Source organism: Saccostrea cucullata, unplaced genomic scaffold (genome assembly GCF_032062105.1).
Source record: "Saccostrea cucullata isolate Sc308-1 unplaced genomic scaffold, CSIRO_AGI_Scuc_v1 ctg3400, whole genome shotgun sequence".
Taxonomy (NCBI): Eukaryota; Metazoa; Mollusca; class Bivalvia; order Ostreida; family Ostreidae; genus Saccostrea; species Saccostrea cuccullata.
The window spans coordinates 102,171-127,366 of NW_026920403.1; the positions used below are offsets into that span (position 1 = coordinate 102,171).

The 25,196-nt window shown below is 34.5% G+C and overlaps 3 protein-coding genes across 3 annotated transcripts; 2 read left to right on the forward strand and 1 right to left on the reverse strand.

Moving 5' to 3' along the window:
* Positions 1–4,480: 4,480 nt before the first annotated feature.
* LOC134248470 (hyaluronidase 1-like) lies at positions 4,481–16,063 on the reverse strand. The gene is given in 10 exon segments (XM_062730866.1): positions 4,481–4,642; positions 5,083–5,231; positions 6,188–6,339; positions 7,873–8,016; positions 8,112–8,305; positions 14,114–14,455; positions 14,652–14,859; positions 14,997–15,137; positions 15,251–15,501; positions 15,648–16,063. Coding segments are annotated over 10 exon segments (2,007 nt in total). The 5' UTR covers positions 15,930–16,063; the 3' UTR covers positions 4,481–4,498.
* LOC134248526 (uncharacterized) lies at positions 11,369–13,905 on the forward strand. Its single transcript, XM_062730921.1, has 5 exons — positions 11,369–11,666; positions 11,893–12,036; positions 12,770–12,924; positions 13,145–13,293; positions 13,482–13,905. Exons 1-5 carry the CDS (start codon positions 11,476–11,478, stop codon positions 13,614–13,616), a joined length of 774 nt encoding a protein of 257 aa, XP_062586905.1. The 5' UTR covers positions 11,369–11,475; the 3' UTR covers positions 13,617–13,905.
* A 115-nt stretch (positions 16,064–16,178) lies between the features above and the next one.
* LOC134248515 (putative ankyrin repeat protein RF_0381) lies at positions 16,179–20,384 on the forward strand. The gene is made up of 3 exons (XM_062730913.1): positions 16,179–16,360; positions 18,270–18,301; positions 19,025–20,384. Exons 2-3 carry the CDS (start codon positions 18,277–18,279, stop codon positions 20,167–20,169), a joined length of 1,170 nt encoding a protein of 389 aa, XP_062586897.1. The 5' UTR covers positions 16,179–16,360; positions 18,270–18,276; the 3' UTR covers positions 20,170–20,384.
* The last annotated feature ends 4,812 nt before the right edge of the window (positions 20,385–25,196 follow it).

Here is a 25,196-nt window from a genome sequence, read left to right on the forward strand (position 1 = left end):
ATTATCGCCCCTTAGAAGAGGGCATGGCCCTTCATTTGAACAAACTTGAATTCCCTTCACCCGACGATACTTTGTGGCAAGTTTGGTCCTTGAGAAGAAGATGAAAATTTGAAAAGTTTACGACAACGACGCCGACGACAGACAACGGACAAATTTTGATCAGAATAGCTCATTTGAGCCTTTGGCTCAGGTGAGCTAAAAATGTACTTCTTTGATTTATGAAGTTCAGAAAGATGACCTACTTTAAAAACCATTTAGAAAATATAAATTTGTACATGTGTGTCAATTTCCTTGTTTTATTTCCTAAGTCAATTCACATGAGCGGTTTCCAAAAATGTATGGCAATTCAAAGTCATTAATAAACTTTTTTTTTCATTTCTGAATTACTTTTAAGAATCACACCACTTCTGGATATCCATTGAAGCAAAACTATAACGGCCATGCTCTTGTCCATATCAAAATGCTCAGTGCTATAGAATATATATTGAGCAACCTGATAGGAGAAACTATTTTGTGAGAAAATTATACAGGTTTTATAAATACAATGTAGATTAGTGCGTGTACATGGTATAACAGTATCACCGTGACTTGACTTAAATAGATGATGTGCGGGAACAGCTTTCAAATGTTAATCTGTCGGTAATGCTTTTTTGGTATTTATGGGACTAAAAGGAGAGTCAAAACATTTCAGCACCTAAGACGTTGTTGCAAAGGTATGCAATCAACAGATCACTAAGTATATACCAGACAATACTGTCAGGACACTACTGAAGAAAATTCATAAATTATTACCCCTTTCAGATGTCCAGTATTTGATTGATTGATTGTTGTTTAACGCCCCTCTCGATAATTTTTCAATCATATGGAGTCGCCACCACTTTAGGAGTCAATGTCTACTTAGTATAGTATACCAGGGCATCAACGATAGTGGGAAATGTGGGATAATTAATTTGCATAACAGGCGTTATGCAAAAATTACCCCATGTTTCCCACTATCGTTGATGTCCCTGGTATAATATGCTACCTAGACAGTGATTCCTTATATTTCCATTTTATTGTTTAGATAAAGGTTTAGATTTAAATTACACAAGCCCTCCCACTGACGTCAAACTCAAAGACAGCCGCACGAGATTTACATGCATATTTGGCCTCCTTAGCGTCAGTCACAAAGACAGACGCGCACGAAATTTGCATGCAAATTACGCCTCTTTAGTTCCTGACCTATCCATTTGCCTAATTTACATTACTTGGTCACACATGTTACTTTTGTTTAGATGCAATGAACAGTACCTCTGATAAGAGAGTTCCTGACCTATCCATTTGCCTAATTTACATTACTTGGTGCACACGTTACTTTTGTTTAGATGCAATGAACAGTACCTCTGATAAGAGAGATAACTCTCAAAGGAGAATATTTACATTTGCAAATATCTTTCTTAGAAGAGAAAATACGTTCAATTCTGTATGAATTTCATTTGGGGGTCAGAGGTCATAGCGCGACCGGTACCGGATCACAGAGCGATGTGATATTTTGACCAAACAACTTCTAGGTCATTGCGCATCACTACAAAGAATTACGTTGGTCCGTTCGTGTAATAAATACAATTTAACTCGAAATGTATTCGTTTCAAATGTAAATATAAGAAATAAACAACAATTTTAAAAAGTTCACTGGGAAATGAACTTTTAGTCGGTACGTGATCAAATCTACTGAGAAGCCCTTCGGGCTTCACAGGATTTGATCACGTGACCAACTAAACGTTCATTTCCCAGAGAACTTTTTAATATTGTTGTTTATTTCTTAATTATTCCGAGAAATCCAATGATATGTCCTACCAGAATTTAATCATGAAGACCATTATATGGTTAATTTAAAAAAATCAGAACCATGTTAAAAATACTGATTCCTTTCTTCTTAGTATTTCAAACATTGAGAGATTTTTGCATATTGTAAAAAGATTTTAAATGAAGAATACTTTAATGTTCAATGAATTATCAAAGAAAATTTTGTTAATGAGATTTAATTTTTTACCCTCATGTTTGTCCACCAAAGGCATTCTGCATGTCATGTTCATCCATCTTCTTTTTCTGTTTCAGATTATACAATTAGTTGAGAAAAATGAGTGATAGGTTATCAATTTTGTCTGGTGTAAGATATGGGGAGGTCTCACCATGCATTTAGGGTTCATCTTACCTCTGGTCACTCGTATAAAATTTAACTTTAATGTTTATAATCCATATAATTATTTTTGTTACAAATACGAGGGGTGATCAAAAAGTTCGCGAACTGCTAGTATCTCTATATATTCAAAACGTTTAGATTCGATTTAGATCAGAATGAAATTTGACACACCTATAGTCATGCACATGTTCTATAAATAGCATATGAAAAGTAATGATTTTTTTTCCATCATTGTGACGTCACAATGTGAAAATGACGTCAATATGTAGGTTACTCGTGACGAAAAATGGTTTTCTCTGTCTTACTCGTTCAACGAACGGCTGTAAATTTTAACGTATAACTTGGAAATTCCTTTAAAGTACCTTATAATAATTATTACAAAGTTTATGAAGAAAACAGAAATTCCAGACGTTTAATAATAAGTTGGATTGATTATTATAGTGAAGGGAGGGAGATGGTTAAAAATGGTTTAAAATGACGTTTGTTTTGTACCGCCAGCGAAAGCAAACTGGGGAAGAGATGTGTCCTTTGTAATGCAATTTGTCATGAAAGATTGCGAAGTTGTTCGAAAAATGATTGAATATCTTAACAATATTATTAATATTTAATCCCTAAAATATCTTTAAATTTTGACATTTATCATATTTAATATGATAAAGAGAAGGCCCCGTACGACTAAATCCATATTTGATAAACGACGTTCCTAAGATAGAGATCTCAGGTTGTGATGGTCACCATGTTTTTTCTGGGAAAGGATAATTATCCTTATCCAACCATACTATCTCCGAAATTTGGTCATTTGTGACAAATGGGTCACAAATGGGTCGTTCTTGTTATAAAAATCAATTTGCATGGTAAGAAATATTAAGACTTGGAAAAACATTTTTGCGTCTATGAACAAAATGCTTCAGGGCATATCACGTGACCCCCTGGATCACGTGATTCGCGCATGTGTGGAATGATGGCAGATGTGCATTAAAATCAGAGAGGGCAAATTTAAAATCAAAGTACTCCCAGGTATACAGATCTACAGGTATAAGATCTTTTAACACTTGTATAATAATCAAAGTACTCAGAAGTACAGAGAGCCGGGCTCATTTACAGAGTAGAATGAATTTCTTACATGAATCACGTTTATATTCTGATGAAAAAATTATTTTAAAACTATCAATATAAATGATAAGACACTGACAGTGAGTTTTCAATCCTAGTACCACGGTCCGATTTTGTCAGAATCAGAAAATCTGGTAATGCAGCTTAATGTAAACAAACAGGCCAGTCTGGTTCCCTCTCCTGCTTTACCTCGTATGTGTAGAGAACTACGATAACACTGATTATCAAAAATCCTTACGATAATGAACTATGTTCTTTGACTTAAGACTGAAGTTTTCAAAGTCATGACTACTAATGTTTATTTATATAGATAAAACTTCGTTTTATTTTTGTTGCTTTATTAGCGTTTGTATTATCTCAAAAGCGATTGAGAGTAAGAACTATATTTTTGCATGTAACTTTAAAATGGCGACTATGGGGTTGACTTCCTGCTTTGAACAGGATGATATAAGCCGGCAATTGCTCTTTGAGCAATAAGCCCGGCTAAAAATAATGAACATTGAAACCTAATTTTATTTGTTTTATGGAAGTAATTCAATTTGTTCGCGAACTTTTTGATCATCCCTCGTATAATGCAATCCATTTCAGCATAGTTAATGCAGAAAACATTTGACAAAAAATCGGTCCTCTACTTGAAAATTTTATAAAGGTACATGTATAAAAGACATTTATCCCAGTTAGAGTAATAAATCTTTTCAGAGTATTGTTATTTGATTGATTGTATGTTGTTTTACGTCCTATTCGAGAATTTTTCTCTCTTATACACAAAATAGAAGATATAAATGAAAGGTAATGGTGGAATTAGATTCTTAAATATTTTCATACTAAATTACACTGATAATAACACTAGCGGCTGATACCGAACCTTAGAGAGTTAAGAAATTTATCCAGAAACGTGAAGAGAAGAACTTTTCTCTCTTATACACAAAATAGAAGATATAAATGAAAGGTAATGGTGGAATTAGATTCTTAAATATTTTCATACTAAATTACACTGATAATAACACTAGCGGCTGATACCGAACCTTAGAGAGTTAAGAAATTTATCCAGAAACGTGTCAAAATGACTAACATAAATGATGATGCAATTAATTTCTAGCCCTAAGATAAATAATGCGGAAGATCAATTATTCGTTTCAACAAACGATTCGCTTGAAAAAAAAATAGAAGATTTTGCTTTTAAACATTTTTAAAGGTTTTAATTCAACAAGTGAGTCGCCATTTTGTGAGATCCCAGTCCTTGATGAGAGTGATAAGTTGACGAGGGCGGTGACTGGAATGGCAGACCTGATTTCGTTTATGACTCCCCTGACTATGGCTATCAACATACTCCACGTGAAACACTGCCTGTAATACAGGTGTTTAAAAAAATGTTTTTGGACACAGATGGAATTATCTGGAATAAAGGTGCATATCTATAACTTAGAAATTCCCCAAGGAAAATAGTTCCAGGAACGAATCACTGCATGTTGCTTACCGCTTAAATGGCGAAAATTCATCATTCAAATAACATGTTCAATGTATCTAACTTTGCCTTATATAAAATATTAGTAAGGATTTTATATGATTAAAATATAAAAATATTTCAAGTTAATTAATTTCTTGTCCAAAGGTAGATTACTGCTAACTGCATAAAATACCACACAATCAGACTGAATTCTTTAGTTTGGAGATATAGGTTACCCATGTGTAAAGGTTCAAAATATGTTAATTTGGCGTTCCATACCTATGCGGATCTAGAGGGGATACTTGATCAGTAACCTATAATGTATATGTTATTTTAGTACCTTCCCAGCATCGAAGAATGGTTGATATTTATTGCATTCGTTGTAATGGACACATTCTTCATTTAGAGCCCAATCAAAATGGCTGACAAGGGAAGCAATTTGATCCACATCGTTCTTCAGGCCAACTGATAGACTCCGGGAGTGCGCCTCTGGAAAAATTTATCACAAAGACAGTGAGACTTGCTATTCATTCTCATTTTTCATTGAGTTAAAGTGTTTGCTAAGTATATTAATATTTTATGATTTTTTCATTAATGAAACTTCACAGAACAGTGGAGAAAATGGGAAATGAAAATGTATTTTGGGATGGGGGTTTAAGACTTTGATCTTTTCGTAGTTATTGATGAAATTCAATTTGAATCCCTATAAAAATTATCAGTCTTGCTAGTTTAAAAGACGGGTTACGATCGCACAATTCAGATTAATATTTACATTTCCAATGTCTTTGTCCGAGATAAAATTACCAATTGTAAATGTAATTGATTTCCTCATGAATGTTTTGGCGATGTTCCAAAAAAAAAACCACGTGCAGGGCGGGACAACACCTAGAGAGAAGCAGGCTTGGAGCCCGTGGATTGGCGGAATCAAAGCATGTAAATATAAGGAATAACTGTCAGATTTTTCGAATTCATGAAGATGATCAATGGATTGGCTTGTGTGATAATTTTATGCATAAACGCCTTCGGCGTTTATGCAAATTATCACACAAGCCAATCCATTGATCACTTCATGAATTCGAAAAATAAGACAGTTATTCCTTAAATGAAAAACAGAATAACTGCATCTTTATCAGTATTCAGTCCATTTCAGTAATCGATAAAGTATTAGAAAAGTTGACGAAATCCAAAGATGAGTTTGAAAATCGTTCAGGTTTTTTTTCATTTAACCTTCGGACACATGAAAGATAACATCATCTTCACATCCTTGAAGTTTTCAGTTTTACCACATTTACAAAATTAGATTTTAATGGGTTTTTTACTTCAAAATTTTGCGATAAAAGTGTAAGACAGGACCTTTGTCTTATTTTAACTATCAGTCTCATCCAAAAATGCATTTTGTCCTCAGAGCTCTCAGTTATATAATATGTACGAAATGAGACACGTACCACTTGCCAGCCACTTGTTGTAGGTCAGCTGATCGCTTGCCGTCAGACCCAGTCCGTTGTTGTTAGAGTACCCATCTACATTGTCCGGTTCCACACCATCACACCTTCGTGAGGCAGCCTTGTCAAGACGTTTTCGCATGATAGCTTTTACTCTTTTTTAAAAAGAAAATGAAGTCTTAATTTCATGATATGGTCATAATCGACAGATTTGTTAAGACAGTTCATGGTGGATTTCTCGAATTAGGTTGAATAACTCTCCCAGGGTCCCTTACACATATGGAGATCGTAAAGTGCAATGTTTTTGGGCGATTAAAACATGCCCGATCTCGTGTCATCTCGAAATGCCTCAAAAAAGGCAGTTTCTTTGTAACTTGTATTAGAGATCACTGAGCAATCGTTGAAAAATTTGGGATATTCATTACAATTCATGGTCATCTGTCCAGTTAAAGTGAACATACTCAGTAAGCGGAAACTTCTTGCATCTTGCATTCTCTCTCGATGTGGTTATTTTATATATTTCTATCCGATGTACAACAATATTATCAAAGACTTTATTACATGTATCTTTGATAATTCATACCGGTCATTTGATTTTTGCAGAGATGGGATTTTCTTCAATGTTCCTGTATTCAACGCGAAATTTAGATATATCGACGAAGAATTGTAAGTAAGCAATGGTTAATTCCATTCGTATGTCGATAGGATATATCCCGGTTAGCTTAAAATAAAATATACCACAATAGCATGCTCTGTGTATGAACAATTTTAAAACGAGGTAAGTTATTGACAAACAAGTTGATGAAACAAAAATATCAGCAGTCTCTACAATGTACACTAGAGTTCTGATTCTATGGTATTTTTTGTAGTTAGAATGACCTAAATTCTAAAAAAAAAAAAAATGAAATTTATTGTATATTTATCATTTTGTTATCAATTCAACTATTCTTAACATCTTAAAGTGTATGTAAAGGGTAAGATAAATTAATTGAACATGTTATTTACATGTATTTTTTCTATGGAAGTAAACAACAATGATTTCTATTCACTGATACTGTGTTGTATTTGATCTCGGGGTAAATGCTAGGTGCCATAAAATGAAAATTAAATAGATAAGCTTAATATTAACACCCTTACACAATATATTTTTCTCAATGTCCAAAAAACATTTTTGACTGGTGTAGAGAGGGTCCTTAAAGTCATCATTTCTTAAGTTCTATGGTCGATACAATGACCTTGTCAGCAAATACAATTTATCATTAAGTCAAATGATGACTGGCGTTTTTCATATAATTTGTACATTAGGCCATTATTTAAGCCGGACTTTCTGTTATATCCCAATCAAGACAAGGAGCACGCGGCGGGTGTGACCGTTCGGCAGTTCTTATTGGCACCCGATCTTCCTCTGATATTTTAAAGGTTCGTGTTTGATTTGCTCCTAAATTCGAACTGTTTTATGGACTCTTGAATACTGTTCGTTATCTCCATATACATGTATTACATCTTACTGATATCTTTTACGAAAGTTTGTGTTCAACCATTAGTTATATATACAGGTTTTCAGCATATGCTGATGATTGAGTCATTTATAATCCAACATATTTCTTTAGAAATTTCTAAATGTAATGTATTTAAATAAGTCTTAGAATGAGATTAACGTAATGAAGGAATCATAATTCAGATGAGACCTGTCATCACGAATGTCCAGCCATTTTTCACCCTCCCAATCCTCCAGATTGTTACCGAGGACATCCGAAGGGAACTAGGTCTTGTCTTGACGCCAGTTTTCATAACTTCCAGCAGAAAAGTAACAAATCACTTTTCGCCCCATGCTGAAATTGATTTAAAGTATATTTTTGATAGTACATGTACACATGTATTACAATAATACTCTTTGTAGATATAAATTTCTATAATATTCTTTTACCTGTGAAGTTTATCAATCGTACTCTGATCGACATCAAACAAATCAATATCGAAGACATGAGCGTTCACTGATGTATCAATATGTCCGGAACTAAGTTCCCATTGCCACGTATCAGACACACGCGGTTTCCAAATAGCACCACCAACTACCGAAAACAACACAAAAACCGCTGACCACCGACACATTGTAAGTCTCTAACAGGTCATGATAAGAACAACTTCAACAAAATTTACAGTCCTGTAGATATATATATATACCAATACTAAGGTCATTTAATGTGACTCATAGATTCATTAATTAAGCAACATGTGGTGCTCAAATTTGCGTTTTCAAAAGTATTGCGTCATACATATAAATAAGTCCTTGGCAACAGTACAAATGAGTAATAAATAGCTTTGTTTTTGTTTTACTTTTTTTTTCAAAAAAAATCTTTTAAGGCATTTCCACTCTTCTGTGGTGTCATAGACAATTCAGACCTATTAGAAAAATGTCTTTTGAATGGACGCTTTTCAATAGGTGTAGTGCAGATAATTGTTAAGTAAAAGAATTATAAAAATGTTTAATTTCTATATTTAAAATTAATCAATTACTAGTATTCAACCTTTTAAAATGTTGTCATGAGCAATAACTCCTCATGTATTCATGCATTATTTTTATTGTACCCTGATAATCACAATTCTAGTCATACATGCCAACTTTCCCGATTTAGGCGGGATCCTCCAGATTTTAACCTTTCATCCCGCTTTCCCGATCGTGAAAGAAAAATTGCCCCAATTTCCCGATTTGAAAAAATCACCAAAATTTCCGATTATAAAAGATTCCCTACCGCTGAATTTTGACAATCGGGATAACAATGTCAAACTTGTTTATTCAATGCACTCAGATAAGTTTCATTGTTTATTTAACAATGTGAATTAGCCACAGGAAATCACTTCACGCTTGAACGCACGCAGCTGTCCAGCCTACTCCAGGTACAAGTAGCTTATAGCTTGGGGCAATTAGGGGATTATCTTGTCATTTTTAAGGGGTATGCAAGGTGAAACACATAGATTAACGTGTTAATTGTTAGTCATTTTATTAAAAACATAAATTAAAGACAATGAAATATTAATCAAACTATAAAATCGGAATCCAAAGAGATCGTTTTTTGAAAACGAAAGTAGATTTTATCTACCTATAATAAAAAATATTGTAAAAATTGCCAGTTAAAATATTATGAAATTAAGATGAAACAATCAAGTGTATGTCAGTTAGAATTTCTTTTCCCTTCCTTCTCCCAAAAGTAATATTTTATAGGTATGTGCATGACTTAAGGAAATACCCACATGGCACCATCAAGCCTGACAAATTTCATGACTGTAAAAAAAAATAATTCTGCTTTGGATAGGTGGTATAAATTTCATTAAATTTAATACCTTATTAGAATCTCTAATTAATTGAAATATAATTAAAAAATCTCAAAAATGTTTCCAGAAACAGGACTTTACAGTATCAAAACCTCATATATTTTTTAGCCTTTGAAAAAAATGATTTAAAAGTTGTACAGTTTTCAATTTTTCACTAAATTATGTGTCCTTGTAGAAAAAAAACATACTTTTAATGAGAGAAGCACTTATTTCAGCAAAAATATTTCAATTTTGAAAAAAAAAAAAACAATTTTTTTTAAAAAATTTTTTTCATTAATTTTTTGTGTAAAATTAATTCTTAAGTTGTATTAATAAGTGATATAAAATATTATACATTTAAAAAAAGATCATTTCATTATCATTTAATTTCACGACAAAATGTCGCGAATTTAAAGCTTTGAAAATTGTCGCCACGCGCTAAATCCCCCATGGGAATTTTCAAAAGTTGGCATGTATGATTCTAGTATTTATTAAAGTATCAATTTCTTCGGAACTTTTAGCATCAGAATTGTGTATTTTAATCAGTTTTTTCTAACGTTTATAATACTGTTCACTAAAAATAAACAATTTTTAATGTTGATATACACTTCTGTCTTCCCCGACTAATTACAATTAGTCTCAATACTTCATGGCAATTGAAAATTGTTGATTAGTGAAAAACACTTCGGTTTTATATTGTCTTATTTCTTTAAAAATATGGCAACCTATACAATTTTACTATTATTAGTAAATTTTAACTTTATTCACTGAAAATAAAATAATGCAGTTTTTCTACTTTTAAACCCATAAAATACCTTAAAAGATGTTTAATAGATAAAAAATAAAAAAGGACATTGCAAATTAGCGGAGCATCATCTAGCAAAGAGCATATATACTGAATATCTTTAAATCAAGACAACATTCATTGAATGCAAATGTCGTCACTTCCGTTACATCGAATGCAAATGTCGTCACTTCCATTACACACAGGCAATCGGCAATCCTCGGCTGACTCCGCTACGCTCCATTCAAACTTATGTGCGAGGTACGAGTCATCCGGAGGAACTCCGATTGACACACAGGAGGGTTGGGAATCATATTTTTTTTTTACAAGTATGGACATACTCTGCCTTTTTACAATAATTACATGTGTGAAGTATAAAAGCCCTAACATCAGCTGTTCAAAAGTAATGGCTAGAAATTTTAAAGTTGGGTAAAATTTTGCAAAAGTGGGTCAGACGTCAAGGTCAAAAGGTCTTGTCATAAAAAATACACATATGAAATATCAAACCATAGCGTACTCTCAACCAATCAAAAATTATGGCATACTTTTGTCATAATTATGTTGTATTACAAAGTAAGTGATGTATACTTTGCGGTTTTGAATTTCCATGTTTTCCTTAAGATAGCACCATTTACAAAAAAAAATCGCATCAAAATTTATATGGTTACGCTGTGTTTCAATGGCAACTATGAACGTTTTTATTAGAATAAAATTGCTGTGACGGTATTACATAAGGCTGAATATTTCTAGATTTTTTTCGTTTGTTGTTTATTGAGTTTCATCATGTAACACGTATCGTCAGTGAAATTTTTCACCATTTATCATTTCGAAATTAATGTAATCCAAATGCACGTATGATCTAAGTTAATTAAATGACACTCTTGATTACCTTGTTTCATCCACTTATTTGTCAATAGTTTGCTTCGTTTCAGTAATTTTCGTATCTAGATCATGTTTTGATAACATGCTGGCGATAAGGGTACGTTGCTTTGTACATATGGGAATCACATAAATGCTTTGTGGTATTAATCTTATCAGAATCACTTCTGTAAATGGAATCGCTTTTCTTCTATTTGTTACACATGCAGGTCACCCATTTCCAAAATCAGATTTTCAGTATCTACGAGGGTCTATAGCACTATATAAAACCAGAACCTCGTTCAAAGATAAGAAGAATCTCGTTCTTGATACTTAAATGACAATGTTTGTTTTTATTTTACTTGCTTTAGCGATAGGTATCGTAGAAAGTAGGTGGCATCCTCACCAGCATATGTCTTGGAATGACGTCATAGGGGAAAATCACATCAACACTGGTATTCACGGGGATGTGTACGTCATCGATTTGTTCAGTCCCGCTCATCAAAGTCTAATCCCCAGTTTACACAGGTAATGTGTTGTTTCAATTTATTTTTAAAAACCAATAAAGGAATATTTATATAACTCTTTATACGAACGTTTAGGAGTATCGTTCGTTTTGTTTTTCATACTTCCGCACAGAAAAAAAAATACATTTTATTCTTATTTTTTTTATCAAATACTTTGATATTAAGAAATAAAATTTTAAAATCAACACGATAGACATATACATATATGTACTTTTATGAATTTTCAGTAAAGGGAAGAGAGTGGTCTGCTACTTTTCTGCTGGTACCTTTGAAAATTGGAGACCAGACAAAGATGACTTTCCTCCGGATGCCCTCGGGAACAAAATGCTTCACTGGGAGAATGAGTGGTGGGTAGACATCAGAGACACAAGGTTAGCAGTGCTTGGGGGGGAGGGTAATTTTGTGGAGTACGTTGAGTGCGTTGTGGAAATATTGTCTTCCATCAATTTCCATTTTTTAAGAAATCTCTGTTCCACCTGTTCCCTCTTGCAAATAACAACAGATGTTTTCATAGTTCTTTTGTTTTTATAGCAATATTAGAATATGTTGTCCATAAAGAAGAAAAACCAGATGGTCTTACAGAGATTTTTTAAAAAGCTTATTAAAGTTAAGAGAATCGAACATATGTTTTAGACTGCTTGATGTACGTTTCGGAGTAAAGAAGGGATTTTTCAAAAGATACCACGAATTTTGATCGTTTTGGTATATGTATGCATTCAAAAACTGGAATCCATGTAACAAGAGAGATGAATGTGAGCGGGAATGTGGCTGATGTTCAACTTCTTATGGGCTGAAACACTTTCGGTCAGTCATAAATGGGAGCAGGAACTGACTAGTTAATACTCAGTAGACCGCTTTGACATTTGTTACTGTGTAAAGACCTGTTTGGTTGTTCCCTTATCACATGCTTTCTCCTGCTTTGGGGCAACATATCTTCGATCATCTATGTTTGTTTTGTACTTCAAATATGTGGATCCTGTGAAATGCTGTATATATCATACTAGTATTCATGTGACTATTGTGCCTCTTGTTTCTTTCAATAACTTTTTTTAATTTTGAGGAATGACTTGGAACCAAATTTATCATGTATGTGATTTTTCTCAGAATCAGGAATATAATGGCTAAGCGCATTGCTTTGGCAAAACGACATGGGTGCGATGGTGTAGACCCGGATAACGTCGATGGTTTTACCAATAGTAACAATGGACTCGGTCTCACAGCAGCCAATCAGTTGGATTTTAACCGATTTCTAGCAACAGGTGAAATAGTTTTCTAGCAATAGGTGAAATAGTTAGAACTCTTCTATAAGTATTTACTGTATAATCTATCGCTTTAGAGAAAGGTTAGATAAATTCCGTTTGAATTATTTTGAATTATTCTTTCACAATAAAGCAGACTGTAAGATAAATCTCCGATCCCTAATCCTCTTCTTTGACCATTTTCAATTTTCTTAAAATCTGCAATCTGGTATTTTTATAGAGGCTCACAGCCATGACCTTGCCATTGGACTTAAAAATGATTTGAAACAAATCCATGACTTGATTCACTACTTTGACTTTGCTATTAACGAGTCGTGTGAAGTATATCATGAGTGTCACTACTATCAACCATTTTTCGATGCCAGGAAGGTACATCGTCAATTTTTCCCCATATTCTGAGTATATTTTTCTTTACTTCATTCATAGTCTATCAATATATTATATTCCAATAAAAATGTAAAAAAGTATTGAATTTATCGCATTGTATGTAAAATGTTTTTTTTTAAAAGCACTGATTAAAGGAAATCAGATCTTTTTATCCCCTCTTTGTTTAACAGCCTGTGTTCCACATAGAGTATGTAGGCAGTACCACGGAGGCTCACTCTCACCGCAGTACCATATGCAGTAACCGGCCAGCTGACATGAACACGATCATAAAAGTACAACTTACTAACTTCAAGGTCGCCTGTTAAATTACATTGTTTCTGGTTCAATGTAATAAAGCTTTCTATAGTTTGACTTAGTGTCATATTAATCGCAAGCCTTTAAGATTCACATTTCAAACCTTTATAGAATGGATAACGGATTAATGCACCGTCACTGTATAGAATACCATTACTTTTACAAACCAGAAGTCTCTGATGATGCTGTAGCTCTACTGGATTGTATTTGTAACAAAGGAAGAGAAAAGAAGCACTTGCGCTAAAAACTATGCAAAGGCAATACATGAACACAGAATCATGGCCCTTGCTTAATTTTAAGTTGCTTTGTGGCAAGGTCTAGATTTATTACAAATAAGTTAAAACTATTGGAGGAGTGACCTTTAGAACGAGTTTCAAAAAATAATTCTAGTTTTGGTAACCATGGCAATACCATTCATCAAAATCAAGTGGTGTTCTAAATTTAAGTTTCTTTCCTGAAACATGTTGTATATTGAGTTGAAAGGTTTACGACAAAGTTTTTATTTTTAAAATATGATAATAGGTTTCTCACAATGGGTACCCTCCCATCCTGAAATACAACGACACTTGTAATTTTCAAAATCAAACACCTTTCTCTGGGTCAATGCCTGTAATCCGGATGCTGATGCCCATGAATTACGTACACATGTACCATGACCTTTACACAATACAGCACTGCATTTTTCAGCAAAATCAATAACTGATTTCACGAGTGGGCCAAGTGTTGAATTAATGTATTCTTGGAGAGACTCACAATTTCCCCGCGTCTTAAAGTTCTTGCTAGTGTCCCATAACAATACCCCATCCATTCCTGCATCAAATGACTGACCTATGGTAGCCATGATGTCTTCCTATAGATAGAATTAATCTGATTGCTAATGGAAAACAGTTCTGTAATCATACAACATATAAGAATTATTTTTACACATTATTTCAATTATGAATATCATGATATTGATGATAATATTTTATGATAAAGATTGACATTGATAGATTCATATGTAAAAAAACTTAAACTTTAGCTTGTTCTTCTATACTTAGACTTACCGCAATATAAAAGTCGTTGGTGTCCGTGAATCTGTATGTGCTGTAAGAGTACATTGGAGTATTGGCAGTGGAATACTGTGCATGAACTCGTAGAGTTTCGTTCAGAATACCCTGCACTCTCCTCTGGCGACTGGGGGAGGAGGGAAATTTTGACGACAGGTAGATAGAGGGGTACAAAGCTGTACTGGCACTGAATAACCACTTCAATCTGAGGGGAAAAATACCAAAATCTAGTCACACTTACATTGTACAAACTTGATCGTTTGAAAAGCTCTGTGAGTATACTAAAGGGTTGGTTTGCTTACATATGTAATTAGTGAAATATTCAAGGAAGAGGTCACATACTGGTCATTGTAGTGAATGGTATCCTTCTGACAGGAACTTTCGTTAGTCTTGAAGTTAAAACATCTTGGGAATCCATAGAAACCCCATAAGCCATTCGGGCGTAATTCTATGGCTTTTCTCAACGTATTTTCCATCAACTCTCTTTAAAAAATAATAATAATACCTTTAAGTATTAGGAAAACAAAATGTTTTGCACAAATGAATTGTACATATTATATAATTAACATTTTTTTTAATCCAGTAAGTGTCGTTACCTGGCTGATTTTTCGAACATTTGCTTCGCCATTTTGTTCACCACTGAAGAGTTCCACTTTGGATGTAATGTCTGCACTAGTTGCTTCGATTCCTTCATATAAATCAACTTATCTGGTTCATATGTATTTCTTTCGTATATAGGTCGCCAGCTCTCCCAGTCAATCACCCCCTTTCCATCAAAGTGTTTAGAGGGAACAAAAACTTCAATGTCCTCTGCTGCCTTTTTGAAGTGTTCTTTGAATGGAACTTTCTAAAAATAATTTTTAAAATCCTTACCTGAATACAAAGAAACAATTTTTAAAAGTGAAAAGGAGTATTTTTAAAGTACGTCGGTTGTTAAAGCGCCTCAGTTATTTCAGTCAAGACCTATAAATGATTTTTTAGGAAAATTTTTACTTGTGGGATCCCTCCATTTAATGCTGACCCATTAGGAAAATACTTTGGATACAATCCCGGAAGTGGTTCATAAAATAAAACTACTTCTTCTCCTCTAAACGAGGTATTCTCGTTCGTGACGATTCTGAAGTTTGAAAGATTAAGATCAATGTTGTACTTTTTATAACAAATCTCCGAGGGTACATTCCAAACAACAGTAAATCTTTGGTTTTTCACTGCTAGCTTGCTTGCAAAAAATAAAAATGAGAAGTAAATTAAAGTTATGATAAGTGTTTCATACATCTTATCAGAAACACAAATAACATCATCATGTGACTTTAGCACTTGAAGTGGTGGATCCCATGTACACACAAAATGTTTTATTCACTTTGATTTTCATCTCTTTATGGCGTAATAAACCTTAGTCTTTAGCATAAACAACCTAGATTTTAGTATAAACAATTACAATTCTCTTTCATCGTGGTTATCTGCTTTATACATATAATACGAATTAGTTGAAGTTGAAGCTGGCTGAAACCTGTTACACCGGAAGTAATAGAAATTTTTCACTGTTTGGATGGTCGAAAACGTAACGATCGGTAAGAGCTCATAGCTCATTAATTATTCATATAGAATCTGTCACCAGAGGGCGTATAAGTTTTTCGGACTCACCATTATGTCCATATGTCCACTGTGACAATTCAGACAAAGAGTAAAGACATTTAATCACAGAGGTAAGCAAACAACTAAGAAATCTTAAAAAGGTAAACATAGTCAACAGGTCCAGCACAATACCCCGATAAAGGTATATAGCTTGATAAAGCTATATAGCTTTATCAAGGTATTTAAAATACCTTGATCAAGGTATTTTATGTAATGAAAATTCAAAAAAAATCTTTAAAAATTAATTACTGAAAGTCGAGTTCTGAGTTTTTGACAGTGTGTCTATTCGTGCATAAAAAACACTCTGGTATCAAAAAGAAGGCATAAAATAACGTCTCCTCACACGACACGTTTTTCTACTGATTTGTTTGTGTTTGAGTACTTTACATGCATGGGTGAATTTACTGACAAAAACTCAGAACTCGACTTTCAGTAATTAATTTTTAAAGAATTTTTTTGAATTTTCAGTACATAAAATACCTTGATCAAGGTATTTTAAATACCTTGATAAAGCTATATAGCTTTATCAAGCTATATACCTTTATCGGGGTATTGTGCTGGACCTGGTCAAGTGTGTATTCTATACTGGTTCATAAAAAAGCTTTGTAAATAATTCAGAGTCTGTTCAATGCATAGCACACTTTTAGTTTTATAGAAGTGTAAACTGTTATGGTATTCAAACAATATTTTGATGATGCCATTTATATTCCACAATTACTATGCATTTAATAATTTATTTTTAAAATGTCAAACATGTTGTTGTTGGTTACTTTTCATTTTTATACAATATACCATCAACAGTTTGGCCACAGTCCACCTATTGGCTAGTATCGCTGGTTTTATACCCTCAGGCCTTATTTGTCGTTTGGGAGACAATAATGAATTGATCTGTTTTTATTGACCATATGGGAGAGAAAATCCTCTATTTATTTTTCCAATCTCCTGTGGAATATGATGCATAATTTTCATTGGTGCGAAATAAAATTCGATATAGATATTATTAGGTTCAGTTATAGCTGCAGATCTGTAGCGTTATGGTTTTATATATTTGTCTTTGACCATAACGCTACAGATCCCATAGTGCAAAAAAGGTGCAATTTACGGCGCAATATTTTTTGCGTTCTTTTGAGGAGAATTTCTCCACTTTCCAGCATTGTTCGATCAACTTCCTTTCCACCCCTAATTCTAGACACATTATTTAATTAATCTGTATATTTTATACATCTCCCAACCATTTATAGTCGTCTCTACACATGATAAACTCGCTTGATTAAAATTATTTTTTAGATTACTGAAAATTCATATCCAGTGAGTTTATTACGTGTAGAGAGGTTGGGAGGTAGATAAACTATACATATTGGCTACAGAATGTGTCTAGAATTAGGGAGTGAAAGGTATTTGATTGACCAAAGCTAGAAAGTGGAGAAATTCTCCCCAAAAGAGCGCAAAAAAGTTTGTTTGGAATTGCACCTTTTTTGCACTCACTGAAATGTAGCGTTATGGTCAAAGACAAATATATAAAACCATAACGCTACAGATCTGCAGCTAGTTCAGTAAGTATTCAAAAGCTGCAGTGGTAGGACCATCTTTAATTTGGGTTGCTTTTTTGATAGTCCAGTTTACATACATGAATAGCAAAATACTTGTTGGGCTTTTTTGTGGAGGGGGGAGGGGTCCATTTCTTACAAATAATAAAGCTATATAGCTATTTCAAGCAATATAGCTAAAATAAGGAGATTTTGCTGGACCTTTATCTAGTAAAAAGGTCCTTGTTAAGATAGGAGTATCGTAACAGTGGATGGAAATAGAAATGACCGTCATGATCATCATGATCAATAATTAATGAATACCAGTTTGTGTAATTGTCTCCCAAATAGTAAATTAAATGTTCTATTGTGGGCTGTGCCCAACCAGAACAAATAACAAAACAAGTTTTAAACCAGATCATTTTTTTTTCATTATGTCATGTCTTTTTTGCAGTTAAGAGATGGATGAAGAATTTAATCAAAGAGGTAAATAATCATTTGACTGGCATTGATTAATAATGAAGAAATCATAGTCTGCGAGTGACTTGGGACATTCACTCACCACAATTAGAATGTGGATGGCTGATCTATGTGTGTTTGCAGTTTAAAAACTGACATATTGCTGAAAAGAATAGAGATATTCACTTCAGCTCATTAACTTTGTAAAACATGATAAAGCACTGAAAATCAAAATTTTAATATTGCAGGGCTTTCAATAATTTCTAAGTGAAAAGGTGAATTATTAATTCATCCATTTGGCTGTTTAATAATTATTTCCTAAAGTTTAATAGGCCAATCATGAGGTGGCAAATTCCAATCACTAAAATGCTGAAAAAAATGTCTCCTGTTCTTTATTGAAGTCTCTGGTTTTAAAAAAAAAACAAGAACACAACATATATCTTGTGAAATGATTATACAATGTTTACTATATGGCCCTTTGCTTAGTTTAAGGTCATAAAATAGATTTTTAAAATGCTTGCACACATTCATTTACATTCAAGAATAAGAGAAAGAGAGGCATATTATTCAGATAAGGGTTATGGTCCATGCATTTCTTTTCTTACATAAACTTGTCAATATTCAAAAGGCCTGTTTTTCTTGTCAGGTCAAATTGCAGTGACAAAAGTACATGTAAACATAATTTCATTATGGAAAACTAAATACATGCAAAAAATAATAAAAATTGTATTTTTCTTCTTTCTTTTCCAGCAAAACTGAAACAGAAAGTTTTACTGTTTGAACTTACTAAAGCTATTACCAATTCAGCGGAAGATGTTGCTACAGAGATGATTGACAGTGGGGCTGATTTAGATGCTACTATAATTTATTCCAAGACCCCACTGTCTTATGCTTTAGAGACAGGCTGTGAAAATATTGCCAGAAAACTTCTCAGCAGAGGAGCTGATCCTGAGAAAACAGCAACTTGTGAAAAATCAAAGAAAATTCTCAGACCTATTCACTTTGCATGCAAATTCAAACAGACAAATTTCCTCTCTGATTTACTGAAAAAGAATGTCGACATGGAAGTCCCATGCAGTGCCGGGTTGAGTGCTCTACATTATGCTGCTGCTGAAGGTTGTACGGAAATCTGTTCTGAGCTGATCAAGTATGGTGCTGATGTTAATAAGCCAGATACCTACAATCTAACTCCTCTTCACAGAGCGGCAGAAAATGGACACGTTGCTGTGGTTGAGTTACTTGTCAATTCAGGAGCCGATCTCAGTGTGGTAGATAACTTTGGAAACACACCACTGCTGATGGCTTGCTATTTTAACAAGAAGAAAGCAGCAAGATCCTTATTGCAGTTTTGCAATAATGTAAACACAAGTGACAAAGAGGGAAATTCATCCCTTCATATCATTAGTAGTTTTTGTCAACGAACAAAGGAAAGTTTTGTAAAATCAAATTACAAGTTCATTATATCTGGGAAAGATTATTCTAGGTTTGATCAAATTCATAATGATGTGCAAGTAAATTTTCTCCTTGATCTTTTAATTTCCTTTGGTGCAAATGTTAAAGCAAGAAACAATCGAGGATTATCTACCTTTGATGGTGCTAAATCTTATTTGAAAGATCCAGGAATTGAACTTTTCTTGTTAAGAAAACTTGTAGGCGCTGGACTTTGGATTCAAGATTTTTCACCTGACACAGTTTTAACATCTGCCTGTATTACAAAGTACACCTGGTCACTGTATGTACAAGGACTATCTAATTTGCAGGAACAGCAAATGACACTCAAGCAGCAATGCAAAAATGCTGTGCGAAAAGACCTTCACTTAACTAGTGGCAAAACAATGAAGCAGTCTATTGAATGTTTACCTCTGCCAACTGACTTGAAAAAGTTTTTGCAATGATGTTACTGGATATGCAAAAAGTAGAGAACACAAATTGAACTATAGAACAAAATGATTATTATATTTGTTTGGCATTGATTTCCCATGTGTTCATTTTTCCAGGTGTGTTAATTACATGAACAATTATTGTATTACAGTAGATGTACTAAGTGTGTATCATTTTTGTGTACTTTTTATAGAAATAGTTTTTGTGTGTAAATTTATATGGGGGAATACCGGTAATAAAAGTTTCCTGCAGTAAGTCATGAATTGTGAATAATTTTAATGACTAAATATCGCTTTAAGTAATAGTGAAATGGTGTTGATCATGAGTGCTGTTTTTGTAGAGGTCCATTTTGTACTTGATAAAAATGTGTGTTATACAGTTCTAAGGAGAACAAAGTCCTTTATATACATGTACATTAAAATTAGAGAAGGATTATATACAATTCTGCTTGGACCTTGGATTCTGGACTAGGTTCATTAAGAACTTTAAAACTTTGATTAAGAAACTAAGTTCAAGATCACTTTACTCATGGCCTTTCTTCAGTTTAATGAGATTCATATTTGACAGAGGGAAGAAAACTAAAGGCCCACAGTCCACACTGCTCCCCTGAGGATGAGAAAGATATCAGTTCAGTGTAGACAAGTAATCCCGCTTCACCTCCAACCCCCCTCAAGAGCAATAGTGCATGATTTGAAGTATAATGGTTTGGTCCATTGTTATCGGCCTGGTTAGCTCAGTCAGTAGAGCACCTGACTAGTGATGCAGGTGTTCCAATCCAGGTTTAATTTCCTGTCCAGCCATACATTTATTAGCTTTTTTCCAGTTGCAGATTTGGTGCCATTGACTACCCCTGGACTTGCAGGTCAAAGTCTTGCAAGCAACTAATAAGAATTTTGGTTGCTTGCTCTTCGAGGGAAAAGACAATTGAAGGAGGGATGAATGTGCATTTAATAGTTTGGGTCCTGGATACTAGCGTGGGTAGTTCAATTAATATGAACAATTTAGAATCTACACTACCCCAGGATGCTTCCACATAAGTTTCAGCTTTCCTTGCCCAGTGGTTCTTGAGATTTTCCTAATATTTGAATGAAACACTTTGATTCTCTATTATGGCCTTTCTCTACTCCCAGGAGTCATGATTTGAACAATTTGGAACTACCCAAGGATACCTACATGATTTTTCTTTTTTCAGCTCTTCTCGCCCAGTGGCTCTTGAATTTTTTTAATGACCCCACCCTGTTTTTAGCTCACCTGAGCCAAAGGCTCAGTGAGCTTTTCTGATCACATGTTGTCCGTCGTCCGTCCGTCTGTCTGTCTGTCTGTCTGTAAACTTTTCACATTTTCGACTTCTTCTCAAGAACCACTGGGCCAATTTTGACCAAACTTGGTACAAAGCATCCTTGGGTAAAGGGGAATTTAAATTGTTAAAATGAAGGGCCAAATCCCCTCACAAGGGGAGATAATCAAGAAAAGACAAAAATAGGGTGGGTCATTAAAAAATCTTCTCAAGAACCACTGGGCCAATAAGGCTGAAACTTATGTGGAGGCACCCTGGGATAGTGTAGATTCTAAATTGTACAAATCATGACCCCCGGGGGTTGGGCGGGGCCACAATGGTGAATCAAAGTTTTACATAGAAATATATAGGAAAAATCTTTGAAAATCTTCTTCTCAAGAACCACCGGGCCAGAAAAGCTGAAACTGATGTGGAAGCACCCTGGGGTAGTGTAGATTCTAAATTGTTCAAATCATGACCCCCGGGGGTAGGGCGGGGCCATAATGGGGAATCAAAGTTTTACATATATAGAATTATATAGGAAAAATCTTTGAAAATCTTCTCAAGAACCACTTGGCCAGAAAAGCTGAAACTGATGTGGAAGCACCCTGGGGTAGTGTAGATTCTAAATTGTTCAAATCATGACCCCCGGGGGTAGGGCGGGGCCACAATGGGGAATCAAAGTTTTACATAGAAATATATAGGAAAAATCTTTGAAAATCTTCTCAAGAACCACTGGGCCAGAAAAGCTGAATCTCATGTGGAAGTATTGTGGGATAGTGTAGATTCTAAATTGTTCAAATCATGACCCCCGGGGGTAGGGCGGGACCACAATGGTGAATCAAAGTTTTGCATAGAAATACATAGGAAAAATCTTTGAAAATCTTCTTCTCAAGAACCACTGGGCCAGATAAGCTGAAACTCATGTGGAAGCACCCTGGGGTAGTGTAGATTCTAAATTGTTCAAATCATGACCTCCGAGGGAAGGGCGGGGCCACAATGGGGAATCAAAGTTTTACATAGAAATATATAGGAAAAATCTTTGAAAATATTCTTCTCAAGAACCACTGGGCCAGAAAAGCTGAAACTCATGTGGAAGCACCCTGGGGTAGTGTACATTCTAAATTGTTCAAATCATGACCCCCGGGGGTAGGGCGGGGCCACAATGGTGAATCAAAGTTTTACATAGAAATATATAGGAAAAATCTTTGAAAATCTTCTTCTCAAGAACCACCGGGCCAGAAAAGCTGAAACTCATGTGGAAGCACCCTGGGGTAGTGTAGATTCTAAATTGTTCAAATCATGACCCCCGGGGGTAGGGCGGGGCCACAATGGGGAATCAAAGTTTTACATAGAAATACATAGGAAAAATCTTTGAAAATCTTCTCAAGAACCACTTGGCCAGAAAAGCTGAAACTCATGTGGAAGCACCCTGGGGTAGTGTAGATTCTAAATTGTTCAAATCATGACCCCTGAGGGAAGGGCGGGGCCACAATGGGGAATCAAAGTTTTACATAGAAATATATAGGAAAAATCTTTGAAAATCTTCTTCTCAAGAACCACTGGGCCAGATAAGCTGAAACTCATGTGGAAGCACCCTGGGGTAGTGTAGATTCTAAATTGTTCAAATCATGACCCCCGGGGGTAGGGCGGGGCCACAATATCTATTACAAGGGAGAAATCTGGTAAAGAACAATATGACAAAAGATTCTCAGGTGAGCGATGTGGCCCATGGGCCTCTTGTCATATTTTCTTGATTATCTCCTCTTGTTAGGGGGCTAGGCCCTTCAGGCTTCATTTGAATTATGTAACCCCACCCCACTCACCCCCTTCACACCCACGGACAATGGGTTATCAGAAAAGCTTACTTGAGCTTTCAGCTAGCTAGGTGAGCTTAAAAGTATTATTTAATTGTAGACTACTTGTGTGCCAAGTTAATTATATTGAAATCAAACCAAAATTGTAGAAGAAGAATTTTAAAGAAATTTCTCTGAAAATTCTATTTTTAGTAACCATGGCAACACTGTTCATCAAAATCAAAAACCAATGCACTAAAATCTAAATTTATATGTATCCTAGTGTAGTCTAAATGGCATATGCCAATTTATTTAAGTTTATGATAATTAAACAAAATTTATAGCACTCAGAAGTCAAGTTTAAATACTATGAATTTGACAAAAGTTTCTATTTTTCAGAAATCATGGCAACACTGTTTACAGGGGCGTAGCAACAGGGGGGCCAGGTGGGGCCCCCCCCCCCCCCCACTTTTTTCCCCAACCTTACTTATACTACAGGAAATGTTAAATGAAAGCCTGGTTGGCCCCCCCACGTTTAGTGATGTACCGAAAATGTAGTATTAGAATTGGTACTAAAAGTAGTCGACACTGAAAAAAAAGGTTTAACCCCCCCCCCTTCCCCCCACGAAATAGGATTTTCGACTTTGGGCAACTTTTCCCTTTTTTTTTTTTTTTTTTTTTGCTTGTCAACTTTGTAAGGTAAGTAAAAAAAATTTTCTCTCTGGCTGGCCCCCCCACTTTCAAAAACGATGCTACGCCACTGGTTTATCAAAATCCGATGACTAAATCATGAATCTTACTGTAGTCTACCTGTGTGCCAAGTTAAATTGAAATTGGACCAAAAAAAACAGAAAAGTAGCATTTTGAAAAATTGTTTATAGGAAGCTAGACAGACAGATGACAGACACTCTTCTCTTGCCCTTTTCACAAGGCATCTTACATCTAATATAAAAATTTGATAACTACGTAATTTTTCTTAAATTTATTTTTATGCGCCCGGATCGATAGATCCCGGGCGTATATTGTTTTTGTCCTGTCTGTTTGTCTGTTGTCAACTTTAACCTTGGCCATAACTTTTGAACAATAAGAGATAGAGACTTCATATTTGGTATGCATACTCCACTAATAAAGTCCTTTCAAATGACATCAAGGTCAATGACCTTGTGACCTTGACTGTGACCTATATGCTAAAAATAGCTTTTTCCACTGTTTGTCATAACTTTTTAACCATAGGAGATAGGGACTTCATATTTGGTATGCATACTCCACTAATAAAGCCCTTTCAGTTGACAACAAGGTCAATGATCTTGTGACCTTGACTGTGACCTATATGCTAAAAATAGCTTTTTACACTTTTTGCCATAACTTTTGAACCATAGGAGATAGGAACTTCATATTTGGGATGCATACTCCACTGATTAAGTTCTTTCAAATTACACCATGGTCAATGACCTTGTGACCTTGACTGTGACCTATATGCTAAAAATAGCTTTTTACACTTTTTGCCATAACTTTTAAACCATAGGAGATAGGGACTTCATATTTGGGATGCATACTCCACTGATTAAGTTCTTTCAAATAACACCACGGTCAATGACCTTGTGACCTTGACTGTGACCAATATGCTAAAAATAGATTTTTTGAACTTTGTTGCCACCGGGCGCATAGTGTTTCACAAACACATCTTGTTTCTTAAATCTTTTCTTTTACAACGTAATTAAATGTTACAGAATTATAAGATTTTTGTGTTCTAATGTAGCTTAGATGCTTGTTATGCCCCCATAATTGAAGATTCAGGGGTATACACTGTAAAATCACATATTTTTGTGGGGTCAAATTTTCGTGGTCCAAGGAAAAACTCTTTGTTCGTGGGGATTTGATTTCGTGGATGAAGAATTGATGAGTAGTTATGTATGTCATATTTTACATTTCATGGTGGACATGAATATAAAGAAAATAAAACACAAAG

Bases quoted from the DNA above. Each gene is read 5' to 3' on its own strand.
- LOC134248526 (XM_062730921.1), top strand. From the start codon at position 11,476: ATGACAATGTTTGTTTTTATTTTACTTGCTTTAGCGATAGGTATCGTA. The intron at 12,037-12,769 runs GTTAGCAGTGCT...GATTTTTCTCAG, and splicing joins GTAGACATCAGAGACACAAG to AATCAGGAATATAATGGCTA. The intron at 13,294-13,481 runs GTACATCGTCAA...TTTGTTTAACAG, and splicing joins CATTTTTCGATGCCAGGAAG to CCTGTGTTCCACATAGAGTA.
- LOC134248515 (XM_062730913.1), top strand. From the start codon at position 18,277: ATGGATGAAGAATTTAATCAAAGAG. The intron at 18,302-19,024 runs GTAAATAATCAT...TTTCTTTTCCAG, and splicing joins TGAAGAATTTAATCAAAGAG to CAAAACTGAAACAGAAAGTT.